We start from the raw sequence: 27,093 nt of genomic DNA, 5'->3' as shown, positions 1-27,093 counted from the left end.
CAGCCTTGGCTCTCCATGACACTTATCTAACTAGCTTCCTGATGGAAGCTGCATCTCCCAGAAGATGTGTGATACCACTGAGGTACATTTTGGCACTTGAATTAGGCCACCTGGCTCCTTTTGCATCCTGCTAGCTCCGGAGCAGGATAATTTCTCAAGTTCCAAACTAGATCATTCTTTTTGTTTGTTCCTTGTGTTTAAAACATGTCAGGTGAATGCTGAAATGTCTGAAGTGCCTTTTCTACAAGTCCTCTACTCAGATCTGCCGAGATTACTGGAAGTACCAGGGAGGATTATAAAAATCAGGCTCAAGGTAACTAAAATATTCTTGCAGGAAATCTTCCCTCACGCTGTGATGCTTCTCGTGCTGACGTGTTTCTGGTGCATATAAAACAAGCCTTGGTGCTGCCTTGCTGTCTGACGTTTCTGGTTACAGACCTATAAACTTGTTTTCTGCGTCTTTTGCTCTAAACAGGAGCTTAAAGGTTCCATGCACCGTTAAGTAGTTTAGATTTGATGGTTTGAACCGACAGCTCCTTGAAATTGTTTTTTCTGGAAGATGACTGTGGATTACAAGCATTTAGTACGTGTTGCTAATTATGCTGTAGAATCTCTTTAGGGGAAAAGATTCACCTTTCCAGTATTTGTTTAGAAATAGGAGCTAATCTGAGCATGCTGATAAATGCTGCCAGAGTGACTGAGAGAAAAGCAGGAGGTGACTGCAAGTTAAGGTACATGTTGTTGTACCTAATTTGGCTCTCATTTAGTTGCTTCTCTGAAATCAGTGAATTAGGCCTTTTAGCCTAATACCTGTGTATCTAAGCAGCAACCGAGTTGGGCTGCAAATGTCCCTGTCTGTTATTTGTGAAAGGTGTTCCACGATTCCTTCTGAGAATCATGGAATGTTTATCTAAGATTGTAACTGGGTATGTAAAATGTCTTAGCGCTCTTGTGTAACATTAAGTAAAATTGAATGTTGCAGTTACTTTTAAGTACTTCTGTACAGTTGATCACATTCCCCTAGAGAAGGTTTTCTGTGTCTTGCTAGTCTGAAAATGTAGGGGCAGGGCATCGGTAACTAAGTAGGTTTGTGGTTTTGTACTCTTACACCACCACTGTGAAAACCAGACTCCGAGGGCAGCCTTGTGCACTGAGCCACCACAGGAAAATGAACACAGAGCAGCACATCTTCCACAGTGCCTGGAGGAAGGCAAAGGGTTAAAGCATGTGATGTGGCAGCAGCTCTTTTACCTCCCAAATCCTGCAGGCTTGCCACATAATTGAAGCTCCTCCATCTGAGGAGAGGTGTAGGAGAGGCAGGGAGCAGCTGCTCAGTTTGACAGGCTCTCTGTGCAGATTTCAGGGTGCTCTTGTGTGTGAAACAGGGCTGGTCCTCACAGCACCAGAACTCGGCACCGAGGAGATCCCAGCGGGGTTCGTTCTGTGTGGCAGGTCCTTGGATCAGACACGAATGTAGATCCCTGGATAAGGCAGATGAGGTGCTGGTGGGCAGCTGTGGGCAGCCAGCCCTGTGCCAGAAGGGGGAAAGGCAGTTCTAATCCCAGGCTATCCTTGCAGAGCTGTGTGGATGACTGACCTGTAACCAGGGATTTATGGCACAGAGCACAGCTGAAAGTGGAGCAATCCCATATCATTCCTTATTTTCCCCTTCCTGCACTGCTTTTGCTGCTTTCACAGCGTTGGACAGGCTGTGGGAGCACTGGCATTGCGATAGGTTGTTGCCTTTTTGGAACCAGCTGCTGTGTTGCTCTGACCTCTGCAAAAGGAAGAGTCTGCCCTCCTTAGGAGTCCCTGAAGGGACAGCCAGTTGGTTCCTGCCATTTGCTAAGGCAGAGTCGCTCCAAGGTTTTCGAAAGGCAGGCAGAATGCTTCTCCCATCTGGGCAGTGCTGCCTCAGATGCCTCCGGAGAGCCGGGATTGCTGTTCCCTTACTCTGAGGAGCAGCAGGGTCAGAGGGTTTGGTTAGTGCTGGGCCACAGCTGCAGCCACCCCTGCTCCCCATCCCCTCCCAGATGGCAGCAGTGGCTCTGGCTTTCTGCTGCTGTGGCACAGCAAAGGGGCTGTGAAAATCATCTTGACACTCAGCAGCTTCCCGTGTCACCTGTGCTTAAAGCCAGGCATGGACTTGCACTGAACTTGGAAAGGCTTTGTGCAGAAAAGAGGTGGGCAGGTGGAAATGTTCCAGATAAAAATGAAACAACCTGCTCTGATTTTTTTTTTTTTTTTTTTTTTTTTTTTTTTTTTTTTTTTTTTTTTTTTTTTTTTTTTAATTTTACTTAGCCTCAAGAAGAAATCTCTCTTTCAGCATTCAGAGTCTGGGAGGCACTGAAGTCATATTGCAGGGAACTTCACATGAGGTTAGGGATTGTTTTAATTACTGATATTTCTTACTGATAGGTTCTTTTCTGTGTGCTGCAGATCCTCAGTGTAAGTGGTGGTGGTAGTTCTGTTGCTTCTGCTCTATCACAGCAGTTCCTACTTTGAGATAAGATTTTTGATATGTGAAATACTTTCTGACTTGAGTAATACTACTCATTTGTTTTTTCTGGGCTTTAATTCTGCATTGTGCAGTTTTCTGCATTGAAGACAATGTCAGAGCTCCAATGGCTTTAAGAAGTGCAGGACCAGACCTGCAATGTGTGGCTGATAACTTGTGTGTGGCAGCTGCTTCTGCTGTTGTGGGTGTGGGACTGTCATGCTTCCTGCTTTAGAAATCATTCTCATGATAGTCATACTGTTCTGAGATTTTTCATCATCAACCTGCTTTAAAAAAAGGAAAAAAAAAAATCAACCCACAACTGCTCATCAACTCCTTAGTGAAAAATGTTGCTTTCTCCCAGAGGAAGTAAAACCTGCTCTGTAGCTTTGTGTGCAATGTGCTCCAGTTTAACTGCCTTACCTGAAATCTTCACAGACCAGTCTTTCTAAAGCATGGCCAGTTCTGGTGAGCTGTCTCTGCCAAAGCAGAGAGCTCTGCATGACTCTCCATCAGGGCACACATGTAAGCCCCAAACACTAAGAAATGAACTGTTAATGAAAAAAGGCGCTGTCATCCAGCAAGTCTGAAAAGGAACAGCCTCTTTATGTGTCTCAGTGCACTTATGCTAGCCAGTATGTTCATGGTGAACCTTCCCACAGGGCAGTCTGTGGTGGGGAGGAGAGGCTTCCTCCTCTTCTGTGTCCCTCATGCCCTGGGGAGCTGTGGGGGTGTGTGTGGTCCCAGCTGGGCCACGGCAGCTGGGAGGAGCTCAGTGATGGAGAACAAGGATCTGTGTGGTTCCTTGAAGGGTAGAGAAGAACCTGTTAGATACCCAGGACCTGGGTCCTGGCACAGAGACCCTGTGCACTCCTGGGTGGAGCAGGGCTGGGTGGGAATGCTGAATGCAGCTCCTGCCAGTAGAAGCCAGGAGACACCTGACAGTGCTGTGCTGGCTTGGTTGGGGCACGAAGGTGGGCTTGTCCTGCTCTGGAGTGATGGGGTCTGTTTGGCCAGGTGGTTTGGAGATGTTCTCTTTTACAGTCGAGCATAATCCCTGTAATTCCTCTCATGGAGAGGGTTGTGCTATGACCCCAAAGGGGTGGCCAAGGGGATCAGCTGAGTGCCACTGGCAGCTCTCTCCGTGCCTGGCTGCAGCAGTTCCCAGATGTGCCCACGGAGGAGGGGGCTGTATGGATTTACTGGCTGTACCAGTGGCCAGGTGATCTCATGGAGGAGGGGGCTGGATGGATTTACTGGCTGCAGCTTGCACAGGCTGACTCAGTGGCAGAAGCAGACAAGGATAGCAGCTGCCACATCACCTGCTCCAAGGCTCTTTCCTCCGCTGCAGGGCCAGGGTTGGCCCCATGAGCTTTTCTGTCCAGAGGGGTCAGCTCAGCACTGCTGTGAAACACCTCCCCAGGATCATGGTTTCCCTGATAGAGGTGGCTCATTTATTGGTCCTGGGATGTGCATTAAGGGGAGAATGCCATTTCCATCTCTTTTTGCTTTATACTTGGTTTCTGACTAAAAATGCTAACGTGCTCCAGCGTCGTTTCGCAGGTACCCAGCCTGGTTTATGCGCTGGCTTTGGGCCACCTCAGCAGAAATCAGTGGGCTGTGTGCATATGTTCTGCTTCTCCTTTTTTGGGGAGAGTGGGGGAGAGGGGCTCAATTCCCCACGCTCTGCCTCTCGCTCCAGGAGAAGCAAAAGCCTTCTCAGGGCAGCGACTGTTGCATCTGCTGCTATGACTAAATTCTCTTGTTCTTCAGACCTTAATGATAGAAGCTTTTCTGAGGGATATTCCTGATGCCAGGAGGGGGGGATGAGCGTGCCTGTGTGTTTTCTGCTGTGCTGTGAAGTCCTGTGGAATAGCCATAGATGGCACTCTGGGGCTGGTCACTGCCTGTGCCCGGCTGGTTTGTGCTGGAGGACAGGTGAGACTGTCCTGGGGTGGGGGTAAGATGTGCTTGGCCACCTTCTGAGAGGAGATTTATGTACAGCTGCTGCAGCAAACATGGGGGGTGAGCAAGGCCATGGATAAAGGTAAGAAGGGTAGAAATTCAGTGTAAGGAATAAGGTGAAACCTGGTGGCAGAGCAGCATCATACTGCAGGAATGCGGTTTCCTGCTAAGCAGATTTTTACAGATGGTGCTTCTGTGCAGATGATCTGGAAGTTTGGATCTTGTGTTGATAAGGATCTAAGGGAACTTTGTACCTCATTTAAGGGCGTGTTTTGTTCAGTGTCTGCCCAGGCTTTCCATGCCCTAAGAAGTGGTGCTGGAGGCTGTGGTGTGGGATGGGTTGCAGGGGTTTGGGTGTCCTGGGGCTGCTCCAGGACAGAACTGGGGAGGTATTAGCTGAGCAGAGGATGCTGCTAGACTCTGTCTCCCAATCCTAGATCTCCAGTGGAGAATTTCACCTTGAGAACATTTAAACCTCTTCATGTAAATCAGTAACAGAAAAAAAAATGTAGAATGGGTGAGTACTTGAGAGTATAAGGGGGTGTTTGGTCTGTGTGTGGCCCTCGTCTCACCAGGGAGAGTCTTGCATCTTCAGAGCTCAGGCTTGAAAGGTCAGTCTCAGGGATCCTTTTCTTTCCCTTTCTTAGTCCTGCATTTCAGTATTCAGGTGGAGAAGCACTGAATCATTTGAAATGTGTTCTCCACTCCACGCGTCACTGCCAGGCTCTGGGAAGAGTTGCCGTGTCTAGTCTTTCAAAAACACCCTTCACTTGGACTCTTCTAGTGACTTCTGCCTCTTTCAGGAATCAAAGTCTGATTCACTTTCCACTGTGACTTGTAAAGTCTTGGACTATTTAGAGGCATATCAAAAATTAAAATAATCTCTTCTGACAGCACCGAAGCCTGTGGTGCTTGAATCTTTGATATGAAGATTTCTCCTGCTTGGAGAATAGTTCATTTTTAATGCTGTGAAATAGAGCATGATAACTGTGCTGCTGTATATACTACAGTGAGCATTATGTGCTGCTTAATAAAAGGATGGTTATGTCCAAGAGCTTCCTTTCACAACAGAGAAAGGTGCAGTAGTCAGATGCTGGTAACTCACACTGAAAACTTTTGGCACAAATTTGTCTTTAGTGCAGATCTGCCTGCAGCTGAAGTTAAATTCTTCCTCCCTGGTTCAGTGCTCTCAGCTTAAAATATGGCCTGTTAAATGTTGCAATGGTCTAGATACCTTTGGGACCTGGTGTCTGTCTGATCTTGCTCTGCAGGGAGTTGAGACATGAAGATGTGCTGTGTAGCCATCATCCTACTTCCCTTAGCTGCAGTACAGTGAAAAGCCAAGGAAGAAAACAACCTGTTTTCTGTGAAATCACTTCTGGGATATGTTGAAGCACTGTGAGATCTATAAACACAATTTGGGGGAAAGAAAGTTGAGAGACCCTAGAAAGCATCACGTATCTGCAGAAATGCAAAACCTTGCAGCGCTTTGCCACCAAGAACTTTGTTTGCTAGAAACCATCAAACCCAAATGTTCCTGCTGTGGTACAAGATATAATCACTGTATTTTGCCTCCTGGCTGTTCCTGAGTCTGTATCTCAGTGCCTGTTGTGGGCATTTTCTGGTATGTTTCAGTGTTTGACTTAAAAATCCTCTTTTTCCTTTCATTGTACTTCCTGCTTTTCAACAGGCTCAGAGCCTGTTGGCAAAATGACTTTTACTGAGCACAAGTAGGATGCTCACATGTCTTTGGAGTGAATGTGGATTTGACACTGATTTGATTCTGCTTTTTCTGCCTGCAGCTTATCACTCAGGCTCTCCAGTGAAGGACACTGTTTCCTCAGTCAGATATTTTCCATATGACTAGATAATGGCTACGGGCTGTGATTTTTATGTCAGTGCTCGGCACTGTTCAGAAATTGTACGGCCATGTGAGAAGGAGCCCTAAAAACAAGCACTGCATTGTTCAGAGTGACAGGATAGAACGAAGTGATGGGGTGTTTTTATTTCCTTGGCACTTAATATTTGTCTTTTTTTTTTTTTTTTTTTCCCCAACAAAGCTTGAAGGAGGTTCATTCATTGTCAGCAGGCACCTTCCCTGTCAAACTGAAAGTCACGTCCCAGATTCTCCATTTGCACTCTTCGGAACGTGGTGCTTGTGAAAAGCACCAGCTCGTCTGCAGGGGTGTTCAGATCTCCCCCTCCTCCCCAGGGGCTGTAGCTGAACAGTTTTCCCCAAACACTGACATCAGGACACCCGACAGCTTTGCCCCAGGAGCACCTTGGTGAAGGGCAGCCCGCTTTCCAGTTGTTTGGTCAAGAGCTCTCCTGTTGCCAGCAAAGGGGATTGTGAGTTTGTGATTAGGGAAAATGTTCAGCTAGAAATCTGGTTGAGACCCCAAGCTGGTTTATGCACCAGTCCAGGGCAGTGTTTTTAGATCACAACTGACACAATTTCATACCAAAACCAAAGTCTGGTACCGTAATCTTTGTGCTGGTTTAGGCTGGGCAGGAGCACTGGTTGCAGTGTGGTTAAACCTGATCTGTGCAACAGGGAGAGGAACTGAGAGGACAGAATTAATGCTAGATAAAACCACAGGTGTGGAAGGCTCATTAAAAACTGTCAAGCCGTGGAGTAAAGAAATGTGAGAAAGAAATTACACCCATGCCAAGGAGTGGAATGAGTAGGAAGATAAGGGGAGAAAGTTATTGACCTGACAGTCCTTCAGAAAGGAGGAGGGAAAATTGACTTAAAAATTGAGCCTGATAATGAAGTGGTGTCTGATTATTACATATAAAAGTGATTTTTCTTTGAAATACTATTTTTATAGTCTAGTGCAGAAAAGGTGGCAGCAAAGAAAGTTGATAGATTTCAAAGGGAATAATAATTAGGAACAATTTGAAAGTCCAGCTGAAGATCTATTTAAATTGATGCATTTTAATGGAAATTAGTCTACCATGTGTTTTTCTGAAATAAAATAACTTGATTATATACTGCACGTTTTCAAAGATTTTGAACATTAGAAAAGAATAGACCAAAAATTAAAAGAATTCACTCCAGAGTGGGAGGCATGTACTGGTCTGCCAGTGCTGGGTGAACTGGTTCCACTTTGCAGTGCTCATGTGAGCTGGGGTGGATGTTAATGGATCTGCTTGTTCACTTGCAGAGATTTTGCACAAAATTATATTTATACTGGTCTAATGCGTCCAGTGTGTGTGATGGGAGCCTAAAGGTGAGCTATTCTTTTTGGGTTTGTTGGGAAAAGTGGGCATAAAGGAGACACCACAGTCGAAGGCTGTGCTATGTTCAGCTCCAACTGGCTGAACTAAAGTGCTCTCTGATCTCAGCCATCTGTTCCCTCTGCGATAACTCCAGGAAGCACACGGAACCTTTGCACTAATCACACCACCCAGCCCTTATCGTGGCTGTGGGAGAGCCGTGAGCAGGAGGAGATTTCTCTGTAGTGATGTTTGAAGGCAGGTATCCCACTGTGGCTGGGATAACTGCTGTCTCTGTGGGTGGCTCTCAGCTGCTCTGAGTGCAACCTGCTTCTGTTTGGGGTTTGCGCCCTCTGCTTCCCAGGCTTTTAGCTGGGCTTCCACCACAAGGCCAGCCCTTGACTCCCAGCATCAGAGCCTGCTTGAGGACCATCAGCTTGTTATTCCACACATTTCCCTGCTCCTCTCTGCTTCAGTCTCTTCCCTGAACTTTGCTGTGAAACCATGGCAGGAGGTGAGATGCTCTTCATGGCAGGGGAGGGTGGAGAGGGAGCACCCTGGTTGCTGAGTGGCTGTTTCCTCCCTGTGTGCTGACCCTGGGTGGGATCCAGCCCCCACAGTGCTCCCAAGGATACTTTGCAGTATCCTGTCAGGCAGTGCAGCTGAGCAGGGCTGACGTGGAGAGAGAGCCTGGGAGATGACCCTGAAAGTTAAGGGTTAAACTCTGGCCAGCTGGACTTTAAGTAACAGGCAGCGTTCAAAGCACAGCGGAAAAGTGGGATGTGGGAAGCCAGAATATGCAGGCAATGGGAATTGTGGGTGGCACTGAAAAGCCAAATACAAGAACAGAAACATATCTTTTGATATATATTTCCATTACAGTCACAAGCACAAATTGTGAGGCGGGGAGAATGCATCTCAAGAGCAATGTATGTGTTACCTCATGCCTACATCTAAGTATACAAGCATGGGATTAATGTCTATTGAACATAAAGCTGAAAGTTTGGTGTACAGATGGTAGGAAGCTGGGCAACAGCATGTGTGGCTTGTAGCTTAGATCTGCCTTACATGAATGCCATCACCTAGCATTGTTTCTCACTAAATATTACCCTTCAGATCCGTCCCTGACCCATTTGCAAAGATGCTGAGCTGCCTCTTCAGCACAGGAGTGCTCAGGAAATTATAGGCCGGTGTGTGTGACCTCAGCTGGGCTAGGTGAGAATCTGGTGATGATAAAAATCAGATGAGAACACAAAGCAGTGGGAGAAATGTGAGTCGATAAAAATCAGCTAGTGGGGCTAAATCTTGTCAGAGAAATGTGGTGGGGTTTCTCCCCTCCCTTTAAGGTCAGACGCAGGAAGCCATGGGCACAGACATCTGTGAGTCACTTGACAGTGAGGCACAACAGAGTGATGGGTAGGATTAGTGGGTACAAAATGTGCCTGGGAGATACCAAAGGAGAAAATGTGACTGGCATGCTGAAGAACTCGTTGTATGCAGATTGCAGAGCCATGCACAGACAGGTAATGAGCAGAACCTCATACCACACTGTGTGCGAGACAAATACCACTAATGCTGTTTGCAGGTGAGAGACAGGGGCCCAATGAGATGACATGATTCATGAAAACGAGCACAACAGAACTGGAAGTGATGCTTTCCAGATTAATTTCATTAGTGTGATACACTGTGACTGCTTTGGTACATCGCTGCTCCAGAGGGGAGAGAGAGAGGGCGGATGAGGCTTTATAGAGAACCTCACTCTACATTCAGGCAATTTTGTTTCAGAATTTTCTTCTGTGCCCGTTTATGGTGATTTTTTTTGTGTGTGTCTTATAAATCTGACCAAGCACATCTTTCAATCTGCTGTTGTTAAGGCCAAATATTAGGAGCAGCTTTTAGAGAAACATTTGTGACCTCACTGATTGTGTTGAGCTCTGTGTGTTCTAAAGCTTAGGATGCTGTCTGCTTTATGAATGCAATTCAAATCAGTGCTTTTAGTCTATGCTGTCTGTTTGCTCTCTAAAATTAAATGCTCTTGTGGTCTGAGTGGAAGCCAAGTGTGGTACTATGCAATGCTTTAGCTGCAGCTGGCTGACTTGGAGACCTCTCAAACTGGTCTTCACAGGTTTTCTGCCAAGTGGGGACAATAATGCTTCATTAAGACACCCTGCTCATGCATGGCAGCGGAGCTGGGAAGTGACTTACAAAGTATCTGCTTTGTTTAGTCCCTCTGGACCTCTCTGTAAGGGGCATAAACCAGCCACTTGAGCAGCATCCAAAGCCCTCTCTTCAGTTCCACACTTTGTGTTTGGTGAGTACAGACATTCACTTTGGTTGCACCACAGGAACAGTCTGTGAGTAGGTGAATGATTGTTTAGGATGGTTTATTTGGTCTCACATGGCCTTCTCTGCACATACAAAGTGCTGACAAAGGAATGAGTCCTAAGGATCCCACTCAGAGCCTCTCAGCTAGTTCCAGCAGGTTTGGGCTGTAGTTGTGCTGGTGGCCATGCAGGGAGAACTTCAAAGGAGCAGAAGTGAACCCCCTAGCGAGGATGTGGTGCAGGATCCACCCTTTGGTTTGACTCTGGGCCGTGCTGTGTTTGTGACTGGCCAGGTGGGTGAGCACTCCCACCTGCACGTCAGGCCTTTCTACCCCACATGTGGCAGTTTTGTTGCTGCCCATCGTGTTTAAAACAGAGCTGTTTCTTAGGGATCTCCCCTCCCTCTGGCCACTAACACTGGCCTGCAGGGTGGAGATAGTGTTTGCATCTGGCACTGAGCCTTCTGCTCCTGCAGATACCCTCAGTACCAGACACAGCTGTGTGGACAGGTCTCTGAGTCATTAACCCCGGCGAGTATTGAGACAGCTCCCTCCCAGTTGTCTCTGTGCTCGGTGTGAATACATCCACGGGCTAATGTCTCATTTGGCTGAAGGCTGAGGCTCCTTTCAGCTCCTGGACAATGCTGGGCACAGCAGCCTTGGCTCGGGCAGCACAGCTGGCTCATGTTCCTGTGCTGATGGGACCCTTTCATGGGGCTGGGCTATTCATAGTCCCTCTCAGATTCATGATTCTCCCCTTTTGCACAGGAGCTTGAATTTCCATCTCCTGCTGACATGGCCTGCCAGGGCACTTCCTCTGGCCCCTCATGCTGCTCCCCAAACCTCCTGCTTCCCAGGTGAGTGACTGTGGGGCTTAACAGCTCTAATTCCTTCCCTCCATCCCATCACCCTGCTGCTCACCTGCCTGGGAGATGACGGTAAGGACACAGGTCTGAAACAGCATGAAGGACAAGGCTGTCACCGGAGCCTCCATCCTCCCTGACCAGCTCAAAGTGATTATTAAAGCCTTTCTCTTTCTCATGAATAGTTCTGATAGCATGTCTTTTAAACACAATATCCTCAGAGCTGTTTTGCCACTTGAGCCCTGGCTCCTTGCTCCCTGTCACTTTATTTTTGCCTCTCCTGGCTTGATTATTGATGAGAGCAATTTACAGTCCATGCTGCTTTATTTATCAGGAGCAAACTAGGAGTGCAAGAGAGAAAAGTATTCCCATTCTCTCTGCAGGACACTGAGCAATGTGCTTCCAAATCTCTGCACACCTGTGCTGTCACTGATTCGTGTTTCTACTCTGTCATTTGCATCCAAAATGACTGTGACCCTTTGGGCTGCAGCTGGGCTCCATGTTCCTGCCATGGAACATGTTCCCAGTCTGTGTCTGTCACTGCTCCTTAATGAAAAAACTGAACATCTCTTCTCTTGCAAGCTCCTCTAATGGTTATGTTTGCACTTGTAGTGTTGCTGACTGATTTTTTTGTTCAGACTGTGATAAATAAGAATGAAGCATTCAGAACAGATCTCTACCTAGTGATGTCAATACATTTTTGGAAAGTTAAGTTGTGCCTCATAACATCCCTGCGATCTGCTTTCTCCTGTGAGGGAAATCGAGGCAAGCAGAGGCAACCAAGGAAACTGAGAGTGTTAATGCTGGAAGCTTTAGAACTCTCAGGCTAGAATTTTGAGTTATTGAGAAAATTAATGGCTAATTAAAGATTTATTTTTTTTTATATAGTTAGATTAGTAGCAGACATTTCACAAAGCAGTGCTATAAACATCTGTTCCAGCTGCCTTACCAAATCCAGCTGGATAATGCAGACTCATGCCTGTCTTCAGTTTGAGAAAATATACTTGACAAAGATTTCATTTTTGGATGAGGTTTCTGTAAATATTAAAAGACTTAGCAGATTAATAGGACTTCACAATGGGTCCAGAACTCTTCTACTTCATGGATACAAGTACTGCCTTTGTATCCACAGCAGCAGCCTCTGAAAATGGATGACAGATCTCAGTGTGATTGTCAATTACATGTTTATGCTCTGTTTGACAGATAATGTTTTCATGGTGATTTCCTCATAATTAGATGTAGCAATTAGAATATCTTATATGTTGTGCTGGAATTTTCTTCTTATGCTGCTGTAGCTGGATGGTCTCTCATATACCTGTTCCAGGGCACACTGAGCATGGGAATTAACTCTCCACCACACCAATCTGCTTATTTCTTATGTCTTCCTTTTATTTTTTTTCCCCCTTTGAATAATTTTAATCTCCTGGTATTGGGGAACTCCCAGTGTTTTCCCAGGATATTCCCTATCCCCAGCTGACATCTGCTTGTCTTATGAGTATCTAAGTTATGTTTTTACAGATCTGATTAGCTGGCTTGCTATCCCAGCACCGCCCCTCCTTTATCTCAGAGAACAGGTGCTCTGCTGTGTCCCTTTGGTACCCCAGGAATGCTTTTCATTTCACCAGCAGCACAAAAAAAAGTGGCCAGATATCGTCCTTGTCCTCTTACCATCAGCTTTCCCTGCTCACTGTCCCCGAGCACGTGCTGCAGTGAGGGGAGGGCTCTCAGCAGACATCACTGCAGGGCAGTGTTGGGGCCAGGGGGGATACACAGGACAGAGGCATCGCTGTGTGTCTGCTTTCCATGTGCAGTTATTACACACATAAATGAACTGCAAACACCCACCTCCACAAGCATTTGTGTGTCAGTGCCCGTTTTGTGTGGAAAAGGTGGTGATATTTGCTCATATGAGTTAGATGCACAGTTATGGAAGTTAATTACTGGCTGCACTGGGTCACATACAAATACTTGCAGTCAGTGCCTTCCAGCACAGGGGCAGAACCACAGGGCAGGAGGTCTAAACTCAGCCAGACTAGTGGTTCTCAAAGTCTCATCTCCTCCTTATCTCTGACACTGCCAGAGATGTGCTGCCAGCATCTTAGTGGTGTGCTCCCAGGAAAGGGTCCTGTGTCTGGTGCTGAGCTGGTGGTTTCTCAAAGGCAGAGGGATATGAGTTTCAGGTTACTTCCCACCATCTGGAGTTCAGAAATGCTAAGCTGAGGGTGGGCAAGGACACTGTGAAGCACCTCCAACAGGGAGCAGCTGGGCTGCACTGTCCCTTCTTCACCTGGTGCTAAAGTGATACCCACATCCTCACGGAGCAGCTGGGGAGCAGGAGAGTGTGTGGAAGAAACGGCCACCTGCCCTGAGAGGGAAAGCCTGAGCATCCAGCACTGAATATAAAGTACCATTGGTGCAGCTGCACAGCCAGGCAGCTCCCTGAGGCTTTGTCACTGTGGGCAGAGCTGGCTGAAGGCTTTAGGATGTGAGCTGGGTTGCCCTTTGGCTATAGCATGACTTACTGTGTTCTTTGGGACAGGTTTGGTTTTTCTGTTCTGTCACCTCTCGTCACCTGGCTCCTCCATCTCTGCTGAGAAGTCTCTTGCAGACAAGAAGGGAGGCAGCAAACCCAGGTTTGTGCCTCCTCCGTGGCGTCTCCACTGAGCTTTCTCACCTTCTCATCCAGCTCCTTTGAGTCTTTCCTCACTGCACAAACCAAGTAGGAACTAAATTATATGAAAGACTTCAGTCCCTCTTCCAAACCTGGATGAGATTGGCTGACAAATGAAATGCTGCTGGGGACTGTTCCTCAGTGTTGCTGAGGAAAGACAGACTGACATGGAGGTCAGTGTCCAGAGGAAACTATGCTAAAGAAATAATGTAGTTGTGCAAACATGCCCGTGAAGTTTAGTAACTCTTGGCAACAAAGTGTTGCTGCTGCTCTTTGAGCTTATGATGCTGCCAAGGACTCTCTGTCCCTTGGGGTGTCATGAACGTTGTCCCTCAGGTCCATTCCAGGTGAAAGAAGGAAAATGGGCACATTCCTTGATGGATGTTGAGCTTTTTGGGTTAACTCTGGCCCTGTGTGGGGGCTGTACAACAGGGCCTTTTGTATTTCTGGAACACAAACAACAACTTTCAGTTTATGACAATCTCAGTATGTATCTATTTACATAGGTGGTGAGTCTATAAATGTTTCTCATGAAGCCTCTTTCCAAAGCACATAGAGGACATAAGGCTGTTGCTGTGAATTTCTCCAGCTTTGGGGTTCCTTTCTGAAGTAAATTTAGGCACCTGAATCCAAGATGACCAGCAGTCCTGACACTATTTGGAGCTCTAAAAATGAATATTAGGATTTTTGATGCCATTCCCATTTCTAACTGGGAACCAGGGGAAAGCTCCTGGTGTGGAGGGAATTAACAAAATGCTCATTTGAGTGATGGTCATGACTTGCGTTTTGCCAAGAAGAAACAGATGAAATGCTTTGGGTGGAAAACAATACCCAGCTCAAACTGGCGACAGACTCAGTGCAGTGATCCCCCCCCTCCTTGTGTTCCCTGTCACTCCGAGCATGTCCTTGGAGCGCCGCACAGGGCACTGTGGGGTCCTGCCCGGTGTCCAGCCAGATCTTCAGGGACAGGTGAGTGATTTACCAGCCTGCCTCCCTCGGAGGGGAGGAGAGGGGGCGGCCGAAGGGAGGGAAGAGCGAGCCTGGGGATGCTGAGGCCATGGAGTGCTGCTTTAAACTACGATCCCCAGTTTCATGCCTCAGTTTCTTTTGCTGTGAAAATCGCGGCTCCGAAGGCGGTGAGTGCGAGCTGGGCTGGGCTGGGGGCTGGCGGGACGGGGTGCAGGGGAAGGGGGTGCCCGGGCTGAGCTGCAGCGCCGGGGCCGTCCCGGCTGCGGGGACGGTGTCCCTCATCCTGCACAGCGCCGCGGACGGGGCGGGACCGGGCACCGTGCGGGAAGGACAGAGCATCCTGCCGGAGGGACAGACAGAACGCGGAGCTGTCCGTCCCGGCGGTGCTGAGCGCTGTGGCGGATCCCCCGCCGCCCCGGTAAGTTCCTGTCGGCGGGGAGCGGAGCGGGCGGCGCCGGGGGCTCCTCCAGGAGGGGTGAGAGGGGCCCGGTCGTGGGGGAGCCGCTGCCCCGGGGGGACACGGGTGCCCTGAGCACCGCCGGGCGCGGGGAGGACTCAGTCCCGCGGCTGCTCCGGGTGTCCCTGGCTGCAGCAGGGCAGGGAGCCCGGCCCCGCCGGCCGTGGATGAGCCGGGATGCCGCGGGGACGCTCCCGGGGGTGTCCCGGGACCGGCAGGGGCAGCCCGGGGTGCGAGGCTGCTCCCCACTGGGGCCGCCCCGGGCACGGTGTGTGTGAGTGAGAGACACGCTTGGGGTGTGAATGGGGTTGCACCCCCTCAAAGGACCTTGCAGGAGTGCCGGGTGGGGAACTGAGGCAGAAAGCAGATTTTACTGTCTGTAATCAGCGGGGATGTGCAGCCCTGGCAGAGGAGAACTCTTTGATTTTGGGTAGGGGTGCGAGGGCTGCCTGTCCTTCAGATCATTTGTGTGCTTTTGCTCTTCTGTGACTTTTTAAGCCCTGCACTATTTGCTAGGCAGGCAGCAATGTTTGAGCTTTCCCTGCGCTAGGAATTGCAGAAATTGATTCCTGCCGTTTACTATCAAAGGAGTCTGGAGGTCAGCTCGGTTTCCAGGATCATGAGATTTCCTCCTTCTCCTCTCCAAGGCAGGCATGGCTTTGTGGCATGTTGGCTGAAGAAAAGCAACAGTCCAAGTCTGAAGGGGAAATGGGCAAACCCAACAATCACATGAAATAAACTCTGTGATCTTTCATGTAGACAAAGTGATCAGGACAGTATAGCCATGCCAGTGCCCTCCCTGGAGCCAGACACAGACATGGGATGTAACTTTAGGTTTAGATTTGATTCTTCCTGTGAACACAAGAGTAAGGGCTGGGATGCAGAATACAAGGGTTTCCTGGTAATGTACCTGTGGCAGCAGCTGCTTGGAAAACTTCATCTCATTTTGAAGTCTGATTAAATTGAGGGGAAAGGAGCTTTCATAGTCTGTCTCTTCTCAGAACAGAGTCTGAGCAACGGAGCTTAAATCAAATTCAGCAGCAGCTCTGTATGCCCAGAGACTACGTGGCCAAGCAGTTTGATGTTGAAGGGCTGTGCTGTGCTGTGCTGGCTACCCTGAGGAGACAGTCTCAGCTGAATCGCTCCCCGAGGAGCCGCAGATCCATCTTGACTGAGCACAGTCATGTGTTCGAAATGTTTCTGAGTTGGAAGGAAACTCCTGTAGCTGTTTCTGTCAGAAATTATTGTGAATGTGTTTAATACCTGCACTGATATTTCTGCAGCTTGTCACTCTCCATCCGCTGAAGGTGACGGCCGAGAGGGAGGCCTGTGCAAGCTTCCCCCATCACGTGCTCACCTGAGGGAGCACCTCGGCGGGAGGGGGACCCTTGGGCAGGTTTCCAGCAGGCAAGAACAACCAGAACAGGTTTGTGAATTGCCAGGGAAGCAGGCTACTCACTGTCTTGCTTCCACAAGGAAAAAGACCGTGTAACCACCTCCTGGGGCCAGGTGAGAAGAGGTTCCAACACACCCTTCCCCCGACAAAGGAGCTCAGACAAGTGCACCACCTTTGTGGGTGGGGATGGGTGGAAGGCTTTACAAGCCCCCAGTGAAAGCAGCAGAGGAAAGTCTGAGATTTTTCACTAGTTTCTGTGCTGATTCCAGCTTCACTTGCCTGTCTGCTGCAAAGGCAAGTTTACAGAATCCAGTTTATGATTTACTTTCAGGCACAAAAGTGATAGCTCTCCATGTTTCTATAAACCTCATTTATTGTCTGTGTGTCAATGACATCAGCACATCAATCAGTGCAAGAGGTGCATTTTTATCAGTTCTGTCTTACAGGGAGCGATGTGTGCTTTACAAGTAGCTCAAGCACAACCATAAAAATAAAGCCTATCCCAAGTAATGTCAGAAATAGAAGCTCCTCTCCTGCAGATTATTGTTCCTTTTTGCCAGCTTGATCTCACAGGACACTTGCAGCTCCCCTGATGTATTGCAGGATGGAGACCTGGCAGGGATCTGAAGGAAATAAAGACCTTCAGTCTTGGCCAGTTCTCTCCCTTGCTGCGTGTGTGCCTGCATGCTGAGGAGCAGGAACAGTTCCTTCCAGACTGCTCATGGTGGGCCTTGCCCTGTCTTGTCCCCAGTGCAGCTGTGTGACCACAGTCCCTCCTTTCTCCCTGGCTCCATGTTTATAATGGATGCTTTGCTAGAGCCTCTCAGAGGGATCGTGTGCATGTGCTGTGTTCAGCTCAGATGCTTCCAAGGGCTCTTGAGGAAGATGAAATGTGGCCTAGGGGAGAACTGTGCATTATGAGAATTTCAGGAGTGGTTTGCCCAGCCCTCAATGAAGGTTGTTTCTGATTAGGTTAATGAAGGACATCGTTCTCAGGGCCAGAGTCACCTGGTTTGTGCAGGGAGATATAAATCACCTGTCCCTGTATGTGGACAATCCTTGCCCTCTGAACAGCAGAGGAGAGGAAATGAGGTTATTTCCACTGGGCTGTGCAGCACTGAGCATCCAGGGTGCTCTGCGGAAGAGATGAACCCAGCAGCCCCCTTTCACCACTGGGACTACGCCCTCCTGCCCCCCACCATACATGGGGGGTGCAACCTCCAGCCCCTCCACCTCCTCCTTTCCTGCTGGATTCACTCTCCTCTGCACCAACCTTGCTCCCAGGGCAAGTGGCTCCCCGGGGGCCACCCCGGAGACTGGGACATCTCTGCAACCCTCTGACCCCTCAGCTGGGTCTCACCCAACTTACACCATTGCAGGGCTATCATCACCAGGACCTGCAGTCCCTTCCTTGCAGTCTGTTGCAACAGGGATGGGCAGAGCAACAAGTGGCTCAAACAGAGCTGTAAGTGCCCAAATGTGTGTGTTTATCCCAAAGGCACAGGCTGGTATATCAGTGCACACATCCAAAATGTGCCTGTGGGAGCTCTGCACCATTTTTATCTTCTTGTGGTTGAGGGGAAAGAAAGAGCCACTTTCTCAAAGAATTTTGAAGAGAAACTTAGAAGCTGATGAATAAGTAGCAAAACCTCCTCCCTCCTTCCCTTTCCACATGGTTGGTGCTGCAGGCAGTCGGCTGAGGTTCCACACAGCTGGCCAAGAGCTGTCCTCCCAGAAACCAGGGGAGCTGGGCACTCCTTCATTTGCCAGAATTCACTCTCACTTTTATGTGTATCTTGCTTTGCAGATGGGAAATGTGTCCAACATCTCGGTGTTCACCTCCACCTTATCAGAGAGAGAAGATCTGATTTTTGGCTCACTCTATTTAGTCTTTGGTAAGGAAAGGCCTCTTATCCCTGTGTCCCTGCTGCAGGCAGCCCAGGTGCTGCCTGCCTGCCTGCACACTTTTGAGGAATGTGCTGTAACTCCTACCACAGCTACCCACTGTGAGATGGGCAGGGACTCTGTTGGCATCACCAGCTTCATGTTTGTTGAAGGGGATTTGGGCCTCAAGCTGGCCCTTGTTCTCAGCAGAAGCTGGTGGTGAAGGTTCAGTGATTTGGAGTTAGTGGCACTAAAAAGCCAGAAGGCAAAACTGAGGGGCTGTGCCTTGCTCTGAGGTGGCCCAGACCTGGTTAGTGTGGGCCAGAAGTGAATGATGGGGCAAAGAAAAGCCTCCCAAGTCTTCTAAGCCCTGAGCAAGTTTTCTCCCAAATGCTAGAAGAGGTTTTTTATTTCTGTGAGGATAGGGAACCCAAGGGAGGTTCACATCACTGGACTGACAGCGGTCCTACAGCTGATAAAATGTACTTACCACTGATGTGAGACTCACTCTGTGGGAAAAATGCCTTGTGAGTCTGGGAAGAAGGACAAACATCTCAGCATTCTGCCTTCCAGCAACTCCAAAGCCTCCAAAGCTCTGTATTTGGCAAGGTCCCATGTGAGAATCCTGTTCCTGAGGGGAACTTTAGTGTTGGCCGTTCAGCAGCTTTGGAAGCTGGTTCTTACCATGGGATTTAATTTACAGCCTAATCCATTAGGGAGAAACTCTTATCCTGCCCAAAATGGCTCAAGAGCAGCAAAGATTCCCCTTCTGAGGACACTGAAACCTCTTTTCCATGAAAGCACAATTACGTAATAAAAAAGAGAAAGCCCTTGTTATAAAACTTTAATCACCACTGTTGATTTAAATACACTAATAGCAAACAGAGAGCCTTCTTTTGTTTAGTCTGGATTTTCCTTGATCTTCATAGTTCCTTTCTTCTTGTTTGTTTTGTTACCATGATATTGGACAGCACAGAGTCACAGGAGTGACATTGCCAGGAAGAAATTACAAAGGGGAAGGGGCCCAGTTCCTTGGCCTCACATCAGAGGACAACTGCACAAAGCCCCTGTTATTTATCTAGCTGCAAGGAAGTGCCCCCCTTGCTCCTTCCAGCTGGAAGAAGTGACTTTGGCCAGATCCTGCACCCAGAGCCCATTGCAGTCTCATCCCATCACTACCCTCCTACCAAACGCCTCTGTAGGATCTCAGGAAGGGGAAGGGATCAGATCCAATGCAAAGCAGCTCCAGATGTGCTCACAGAGCTCTGCGGGTCCCGTGGGCTCCCCTGTTCAGCCCAGGGTCCAGAGAGAGAAGCCTGGAGCCCTTTCCAGGCTCTGTGAACTTCTCTGGTATTTGCTTCCAAACGTCTCGAGATGCTCCCTTTCCCCTTCCTGGCTCTGTCACACACAGCACTGTTCCTCTGCCTTCTCCACAGGCATCATGTCCTTCTCTGGGAACTCGCTGCTGCTGCTGGTGGCCTATCAGAAGAGGTCCCTGCTGAAACCTGCCGAGTTCTTCATCGTCAACCTGGCCATCAGTGACCTGAGCATGACGGTGACGCTCTTCCCCTTGGCCACCTCCTCCTTCTTTGCCCACAGGTACCTCATGGAAGCGGCAGGGGGCAGTTTGCAAACCTTGTCTGGAAGTGGGGAGATCCCTCACAGGGTGTGAAGGGGGGCCCAGGCCTCAGCCTGGTGGCACTGGGGCAATGTGTAGCTCCCAATCATCCATCCCACCACGGGTGCTTTGCTGCTCCCTGTCCTTCTGGTTCCTCACACAGACCTGCTGTAAAAGGGGGCTGGTGGAGGGTCTGTCTCCAAGCTGTTACCGTGTGGCACAGACACTGCAGTGGTGTGTGCCAGCGTGGAGCAGGGCAGCTCCTGCACCTGTGGCTCCATCTGTGCTTGTCATTGGGATGCTCAGAGAACAAATTAGCAGTGAGATCATGCCCATGTTTTCTCGGTCAGGTGCTGGTACCCGGGCAGCCCATTGGAGCCCCCCTACATGTGCCCAGCTTTGCTGCTCCTGTGGGACCAGCAGCTGGGAAATTCCCAGCCTCTCTGCAGAGCAGGGACCGTGGAGATGACCCCTGTGGCAGGGCTGTCATCCAGCTGCCCTGGGCAGGGGGAAGGATGGGTTCACTTGCAGCTCTCCTGGCAGGTGGCTGTTCGACCGGGCGGTTTGCACCCTCTACGCCTTCTGTGGGGTCCTGTTCGGGCTGTGCAGCCTCGCCAGCCTGACGGTGCTCAGCACGGTTTGCTGCCTCAAGGTCTGTTACCCAGCATATGGTAAGTGCTGGGATGCGTTACCTGATCCATTCCTACACCCCTCTCTGTCAGCAGAGCCCCCCTTTTTTTTTTTTGTAGTGAGTCAGATCCACCTCTTCTGGAAAAATGTTGCCTTGGGGCAACCTCTTCCCATTCAATGCACTGAACTGTAGAATCACAGAAACAAGTTTAGGTTGGAAAAACTCTTTAAGATCACAGAGCCCAGCTGTTACTCCAGCACTGCCAAGTCCACCACTAAACCATGACCCTGGGTGCCACATCCACACAGCTGTACTAGAGCAGGTTGCAGGTTTTTGAGCATCCATCTCAGACAAGCTCAGAGCAGAGCAGACTCTGCATCTGGGAAGCCACAAATTCTGGCAGAGCAACAAGAGCTGCTTTCCCTGGTCCCTGGTGGGAGAGCCATAAGCCAAATGTATATAATTCACTGAAATAACTGATACAGGAGGGTGGGTTTGCAGTTCTGTAGCTCCTGCCTGTAGCCCCATCCTGTAGCCCTGGATGTCCTCCACAGAGCTAAGGGGAATGTTTGCACTGCAGAGAGCACCTGAGGAAGTGAGGGGACCCAGGGGTGTTCCTTACTCATTCCCTACACAGCTCCTCCTCCAATTTGGGGTTCTTAATTTCCTCAGCTCAGCTGCTAATCCTCCATCTAGCATGCATCTTCAGAATACACTTTGCATTAAAGACCAAAAATAGAAATAAAATGGGAAATCAGAGGTATTAGTTTGACTTGCAGCCCAGCACCCCAGGGTCCATCCTGTCCCCCAACTCACTGCCAGTCTGTCCTGAGCTCGTGGCCACTGCCAGCCACCAGCATGCTTTGTCCCCAGCAGCTCTCAGTGCCTTGAGGGCACGGCTGGAGCAGAGTCATCTTGGTTATGTGCCAGCACAGCAGCTCAGAGGGTGACTAAAAAGGTGGGAGGAAAGATAAAGATGAAAGCTGGCTATTGAAGGGCAGCCCAGGTGCTGGTGGCTTTTACCTGAGCAGCTTCTGCTCTTAATTGGCCTGTGCTGGGCAGTCTGGCACAGGGGGTTTATCTACAGCACAGCCCACCTCCTGTGAGGAAGTGCATAATCGAAATGTGCTTTTAATTGCTTAGTTTCAAAGAAAAATGTTACTTCTACGTATGGCTGAAGAATTAGCACTTTATAGTGAGTTTTAGAAGATCGGAGAGTTTGAGATTTGATGGGGGAGACAGGGGGGACAAAAAGGAAAAAAAAGCCACCTCTGCCAGAGTTTCAGTCTGCAGGGAGGGAAAGGTCCTGGCAGTGGCAGGGTGTGGGGTGGCCCTGAGCAGCTCCTGCCCCGTGTCCCGGGCTCAGGGTTGCAGTCCCCTCTCTCCACCCACCCTCACCCACGAGAAGCCTCGCTCACTGCAGTCCCTGTGCCACAGGGAACAGGTTCTCCCCCAGCCACGCCGCGGTGCTGCTCCTGTGCGTGTGGGTCTACGCCCTGACCTTCGCCACGGCCCCCTTGGCCGAGTGGGGCAGCTACGGCCCCGAGCCCTACGGGACAGCCTGCTGCATCACCTGGGAGACCTCCAGCAGGGAGGCCACGCTCTACATCCTCGCCCTCTTCATCTTCTGCTACCTCCTGCCCTGCCTCCTCATCCTCGCCTCCTACTCGCTGATCCTGTGGACGGTGTGGGTGTCCCGGAGAGCCGTCCAGCAGCACACGTCCCCCCAGCGCAGAGCCCGCAGCCTGCACAGCCTGCTCCTGAAGGTAGGGGGGATCAGGGGGCTGGGGGGCCTCGGGGTGCCCCAACCCCCTGCCCTGTGGGCAGATGAATGCAGCAGGGCCCCTCCTGACGGGTGTCTGCTGTTCCTGATGAATTCTCCAGGTGTTTGTGTCAGTGTGGGTAATAACATATTTCTCATTTGAAGCCATCAGGTGGAGGAGTTTTCACTTAAAATTACATTGGAAAAGATCAGAAAGGAGCTTGCATGAGTCATTGTTCCCCAGAATACAAGCTAATACTATAATTTACCAAGGATATGTCAAAAAAAAAAAAAAAAGAATACCCTTTAAAAAAAAACACAGCACGAAAGAAAACAGCTTGCAAGCCTGGCAAGACTGACAAGCCGTGTCCGATCAGGGGAGGGGGCTGAGCACAGCCTGTTTCCAGGTGTCCCAGTCAACCCACATGCCAGCACACAGATTGCTGGAGGGATTTTCAGTGCTTCCAAGGCCTGCTGGGGTCAATGCTGAGCTGGTCTCAGCAAGGTGTCTGCTGTGGAGGGCTGAGGCAATTCCCAAGTTTCCCAGGTGAGATGGGGTGTGGGTTGCCTGAAATGAGAGCAGGTTTATGCATGAGGTGTGCTGAGTTGCTGCCCTGATGTCTGACATCACAGTGCTCCAGGGTGATAGGTCCAGAGGTCTGAGGGAATGTGAAGATTGTTTGGGGTCCACCTGCCCATGGCTGAGTTTTGGAAGGGGTGTCAGTGTCCTGTGTGTGCCATGGGAGGCTCCTGGCACCGCCACCTCCATCTCCTTCTCTTCCAGCTGAGCGTTGCCGTGTGCCTGGGGTTTCTGGCTGCCTGGACCCCCTATGCCGTGGTTGCCCTGTGGGCACTGCTCGGGGACACCAGCCAGGTGCCAGCACTGGCCTTTGTGCTGTCGGCCGTCTTTGCCAAGTCCTCGACACTCTACAACCCGCTGGTGTACCTGCTCTTCAAGCCCAACTTCCACAAGTTCCTCTCCAAGGACAGGGTTCTCCTCCAGGCCCTCCGTACCCTGCTGTGCTGCAGCTGCCCCAATGCGGCGCTCCAGCCCTTCCCACCCCCGGGGGTCAGTGACCATGCTGGGGCTTGCAGGAACTGCAATGACACTTTTGAGTGTTTCAGTAACTACCCCAAGTGCTTCAACCCGCCCCAGGCACCTGGCAGCTCCCCCCTGCGTGGTCCCCTGGCCATCCTGACTGACGGAGCTGCTTGCCAGCCGGGGCTGAGGAGGACAGTGCAGGTGATGGTGCTGGTCACAGGGAAGAGGTCAGGCCTGGGCACTGTGAATGTGGCGGGGGAAGCCCTGCCATCAGCCCTGGTGAAAGAGCTGCTCTGAGCCCGGCTGTGCCCGGCTCTGTCCTGCCAGCGCACCGCAGGGCAAACCTAAACATGACATTCCTCTCACCTACTTACCCAGCGGGTCCCCAGATGTTTTGTAGATGAAGTGACGTGAACATGTAAGACCAGCCCTGCATCCTGCTCTGGTTTGGCTCCTGCAGCTCTGAGCCTGGCCTTTGCACTTGCAAGAACAAGAACAAAAGCAGACCCCAAGTGCCTGAGATCTGCCCAGGGTGCAGCCCAGGGTAGTCTCTCCTGCTGTTTCCTCTCTGGGCCCTTGGCCTTGGTTTTTCCATCCTGGTGCTCTGATGACCAAGTAGGCACTTGGTTATCTTAAAAACTGTGCCTGGCAGGGCAGGCTAGGGGTCAGGAGGCCCTGAGGGGCATCTACTTTCAGTGCTGGCTCCTACAGCCCCCACAGCCACATCCTCTCCTGCTGGGGAGCAGGACTGTGTCACACAGCTACCTCACTTGGGATTATGAAGCACCTCCCTATAGCTCTCAGGGACTGCTCTCTGTGCCAGCTGTGCTACCCCTCCATTTGAATGAAACCCACCACTGTTGTGTGTTTAGAGCAAGGATTGGGGGTTACAATAATCCTGAAGTGACTAATGGCAGTCCCAGGTTGTGATCTCCAGGCAGGGAATGACAAATCTGTGGCTGAGCAACATCCTGGAGACGGCGCTGTGGCACAGGTGTCCCTGGCACAGGAACAACGGAGCAGCAGCTGCCAGGGCAACAGCATCCTGCAGGATTGAGTCGGCCCCTGGAGATCAGTGTGGGCAGCACACCCACGAGGAGGGGCTGGGACAAAAGGGACCAAGAAGCCGTGCCAAGGACCTGATGCAAAGCCACCCCCATAAGAGGCCCCCCAGCAGCTCCCCTGCCCCATCCCAGGCGTTCTGTCACACGAGGGGATCCCGTGGTGTCCGTGTGACCAGTCACCTTGTTCCAGAAGTTGTCCATTTCTAAAGTAAATTCATTCATGCAAAACTGGCATTTGGCTCCGTTCAGCTCTGTGTTGGCAGCCTCGCTCTGGGATGGATGGGAACAGGGATGGGGACAGGGATGGAGACGGGGATGGAGACGGGGATAGGGCATTGCTGCCTCGGCAGCTGCAGAGAGCGGCCAGGGCTGGAGCCTGGGAGGGCTTGGAGCCACATGCGAATGATCACAGGGACAGGGCACGGGGCAAAGAAACCTCCCCCTGCCCGTCAGCCGAGCCTTCCTCCTGGCGAGGGACGCAGCGACGGCGTGTCCGGCAGCAGCAGGACCCGCTGCACCCCCGGGCACCAGGGCTGGGCTGTGCCCTCGGGCTGCCCCTCGGCCATTCCCGGCTGTGTCTGCTGCTGCCCACCGAGAGGAGCCTCCAGAGAAGGATCGAGGGCTGATTTCCCACCGCAGGAAACGAGCACGAAGGGCTGCTGCCACCTCCTGGGGGCTCTCGCGGCGTGGCCACCCGGGAGGGACAAGGACCAAAGACTGACCCAGCCAGGCCGGGGACTGTGCTGGGCTCAGGGACAGGGCAGGTCCAGCTACCTCCGCTGGTTAAAAATACTGGGGTTCAGAGACTACCTAAAGCAGACAGGAAAAAAAAAAATCCTCAAATCCTCTCAGGTCCTTTATTACTCCCGGAAACCCCCAGAGCAGTGTCTGCATGTTCAGCTCGCTATGAGAACAATGCCCAACACTGAGAGCACTAATGATGGGAGTGATTTAATCTCCATTCCCGGACACTCCTGCTGACGGAAAGGGCAGAGACACTGCAACCATCCAGCAAACCCCAACCAGTTTAATGAGCTCCCCGCGCTGTGGCCAGGCCGAGCAGCAGGTCCGGGTACTCCTTCTGTGCTGGACTGGACCAAACCCCCGGGGCAGGGCACAGCTGTGGGTGTTTAACCACCTAGGAATGGGGCCGACAGCTGCCACCAACTACTTACCTGAGCACTAGAGACAAGCCCCTCCCTCCCTCCCAGGGCAGCGCCTGTGGTGGCTGGTGGGGGGTTGAGCCTGCAAGGAGGATGGAGGCTTCGCCCTCGAGGTTGAGGTAGGATCTGCACCAGCTGCTCGGTTGGGCAGGGTTTGGGAGGGGGTTCCTGGCTGTGAGAACCAATTTCTTTGGATTTGGTGCTGCTGAAGTGGGTGGGAAGGGGTCTGGGGGCTGCAGTGCTGTGTTGCTGCTCGGTGAGAGCCTGGTCCTGATGCAGGGAAGGAGCCAGGGCTGCCTTGGGGTGGGTTTGGTGTGTGGGGGCTGCACTACAGGCACTGTTTCCCACTCACTTGGGGGTCTGAGGGCACAGCAACACACTCCAAGGAGGCAGGAAAACAGTGTGTCCTAGAAAGGAAAAAAAGGGGAATAAGGTGACAGATAAGGAAAGTCAGCAAAACTATAAATGAATGTGAAAATCAGTGGTTGACATAGCAGCTGAAATTTCTTCCAATGGTTCTAAACCATGGACATTAATGTGTAGTTTGAGGAAAAATGAAGCCTTAACTCTAAGTTCTGTAAATGTAGTGATATTTTAGTGCAGTTGCTTTTTAAATAACTTCTCCCACCCCCCATTCCTTCAGTTTCTTTGCCTCAGATGATTTAATTTCTTCTGGCTGGGGTGGTTAATTGAATGTATAAACCCCTCCAGCTGGGGCTCTTGTCCGTTACCTTGGTGTAGTCCAGGGGCAGCGCTGGGAGGAGGACCAGCCTCCTCAGCAGCTCCCTGTTCTGGTAGGGCCCACAAAGCTTATCCATCTCCTTTTCAAATCTGAAGTGGGAGTGCCTTATGAAGGTCCTATAATAATGCCCTCAATAATGCCAGTGACCCCTTGCATCCAACCCTTCTGTACCTCCAAAACTAGCTGTTGCACAAAGGCAATGGTGCCTGTGGCCCTGTGCTGTCACCCACTCTTCCCGAAACCTGGGCAGCCTCAGCCTGTGCCACTGATCTTCAAACACAGCCCCACAGGTCCAAACCTCCTCTCAGGTGGGTGACCTCATCTGGGGGGCTGCACAGCCATGGGGGAAAAGGTGAAGAGTGTTTAACCCCAGCACAGCTTGGAGCCCTGCCCTGGCTTCCCAAAGGCTGAGCTCCTGAAGAGCAGGTAAGGACTGTTGTTCATGGCAGCTTTAGGGCTGGGCTCAAGAGCCCACCGGTGCTTTAGTGTTTAAAATAAATGAGCATCTCTTGCTGTGGTTGAGATAAAAAAAGTGTCTTCACCGGGATGAAAGGGAGGCAAGGGAGAGCCGGGCGGGTTCGCTCGCGTTGGGTGGGGGAGTCACAAGTAGCAGGGAGCTCAGACCCGGGCAGGTGGAACACAAACCAGACCCTGTGGCAATGCCCACTGTGACTGTCCCGCAGCTGTCTTGGGGGGCAGGGTGCCCCCAGCCAGGCTGCTCGGGGGGGTGTTTGCAGGGGACACACAGGAGTCCATCGCAGGCCCTGCTGTGCCTGAGTGAGCCCCAGGAGCTCTCCCTGGCCCCGTGTGGGCCGGCTGTGCGTGGC

The 27,093-nt window shown here is 50.8% G+C and overlaps 1 protein-coding gene across 4 annotated transcripts; it reads left to right on the top strand.

Annotated features, from left to right (window-relative positions):
• Window positions 1-277: 277 nt before the first annotated feature.
• Window positions 278-24,572, top strand: LOC114067277 (opsin-5-like). 4 transcript variants are annotated; one of them, XM_027902590.1, is made up of 8 exons: window positions 278-313; window positions 8,046-8,195; window positions 10,773-10,861; window positions 18,168-18,255; window positions 19,681-19,843; window positions 20,406-20,533; window positions 21,931-22,259; window positions 23,040-24,572. In XM_027902590.1, exons 3-8 carry the CDS (start codon window positions 10,832-10,834, stop codon window positions 23,592-23,594), a joined length of 1,293 nt encoding a protein of 430 aa, XP_027758391.1. In that variant the 5' UTR covers window positions 278-313; window positions 8,046-8,195; window positions 10,773-10,831; the 3' UTR covers window positions 23,595-24,572. The 4 variants fall into 4 exon arrangements, with proteins under 4 accessions (XP_027758391.1, XP_027758393.1, XP_027758392.1 ...); XM_027902592.1 differs by lacking the exons at window positions 278-313; window positions 8,046-8,195 and adding an exon at window positions 2,350-2,378; XM_027902591.1 differs by lacking the exons at window positions 278-313; window positions 8,046-8,195 and adding an exon at window positions 8,804-8,896.
• The last annotated feature ends 2,521 nt before the right edge of the window (window positions 24,573-27,093 follow it).

The sequence above is a fragment of the Empidonax traillii genome, unplaced genomic scaffold (assembly GCF_003031625.1).
Source record: "Empidonax traillii isolate 1590-97213 ecotype Southwest subspecies unplaced genomic scaffold, ASM303162v1 scaffold890:size686501, whole genome shotgun sequence".
Taxonomy (NCBI): domain Eukaryota; kingdom Metazoa; phylum Chordata; class Aves; order Passeriformes; family Tyrannidae; genus Empidonax; species Empidonax traillii.
This window is presented reverse-complemented; position numbering and strand designations above follow the sequence as displayed.

Coding starts and splice junctions, on each gene's coding strand:
- LOC114067277 (XM_027902589.1), top strand. CDS start 18,033: ATGGTTGGTGCTGCAGGCAGTCGGCTGAGGTTCCACACAGCTGGCCAA. Junction 20,534..21,930: donor GGTCTGTTACCCAGCATATG/GTAAGTGCTGGG, acceptor CCTGTGCCACAG/GGAACAGGTTCTCCCCCAGC. Junction 22,260..23,039: donor TGCACAGCCTGCTCCTGAAG/GTAGGGGGGATC, acceptor CTTCTCTTCCAG/CTGAGCGTTGCCGTGTGCCT.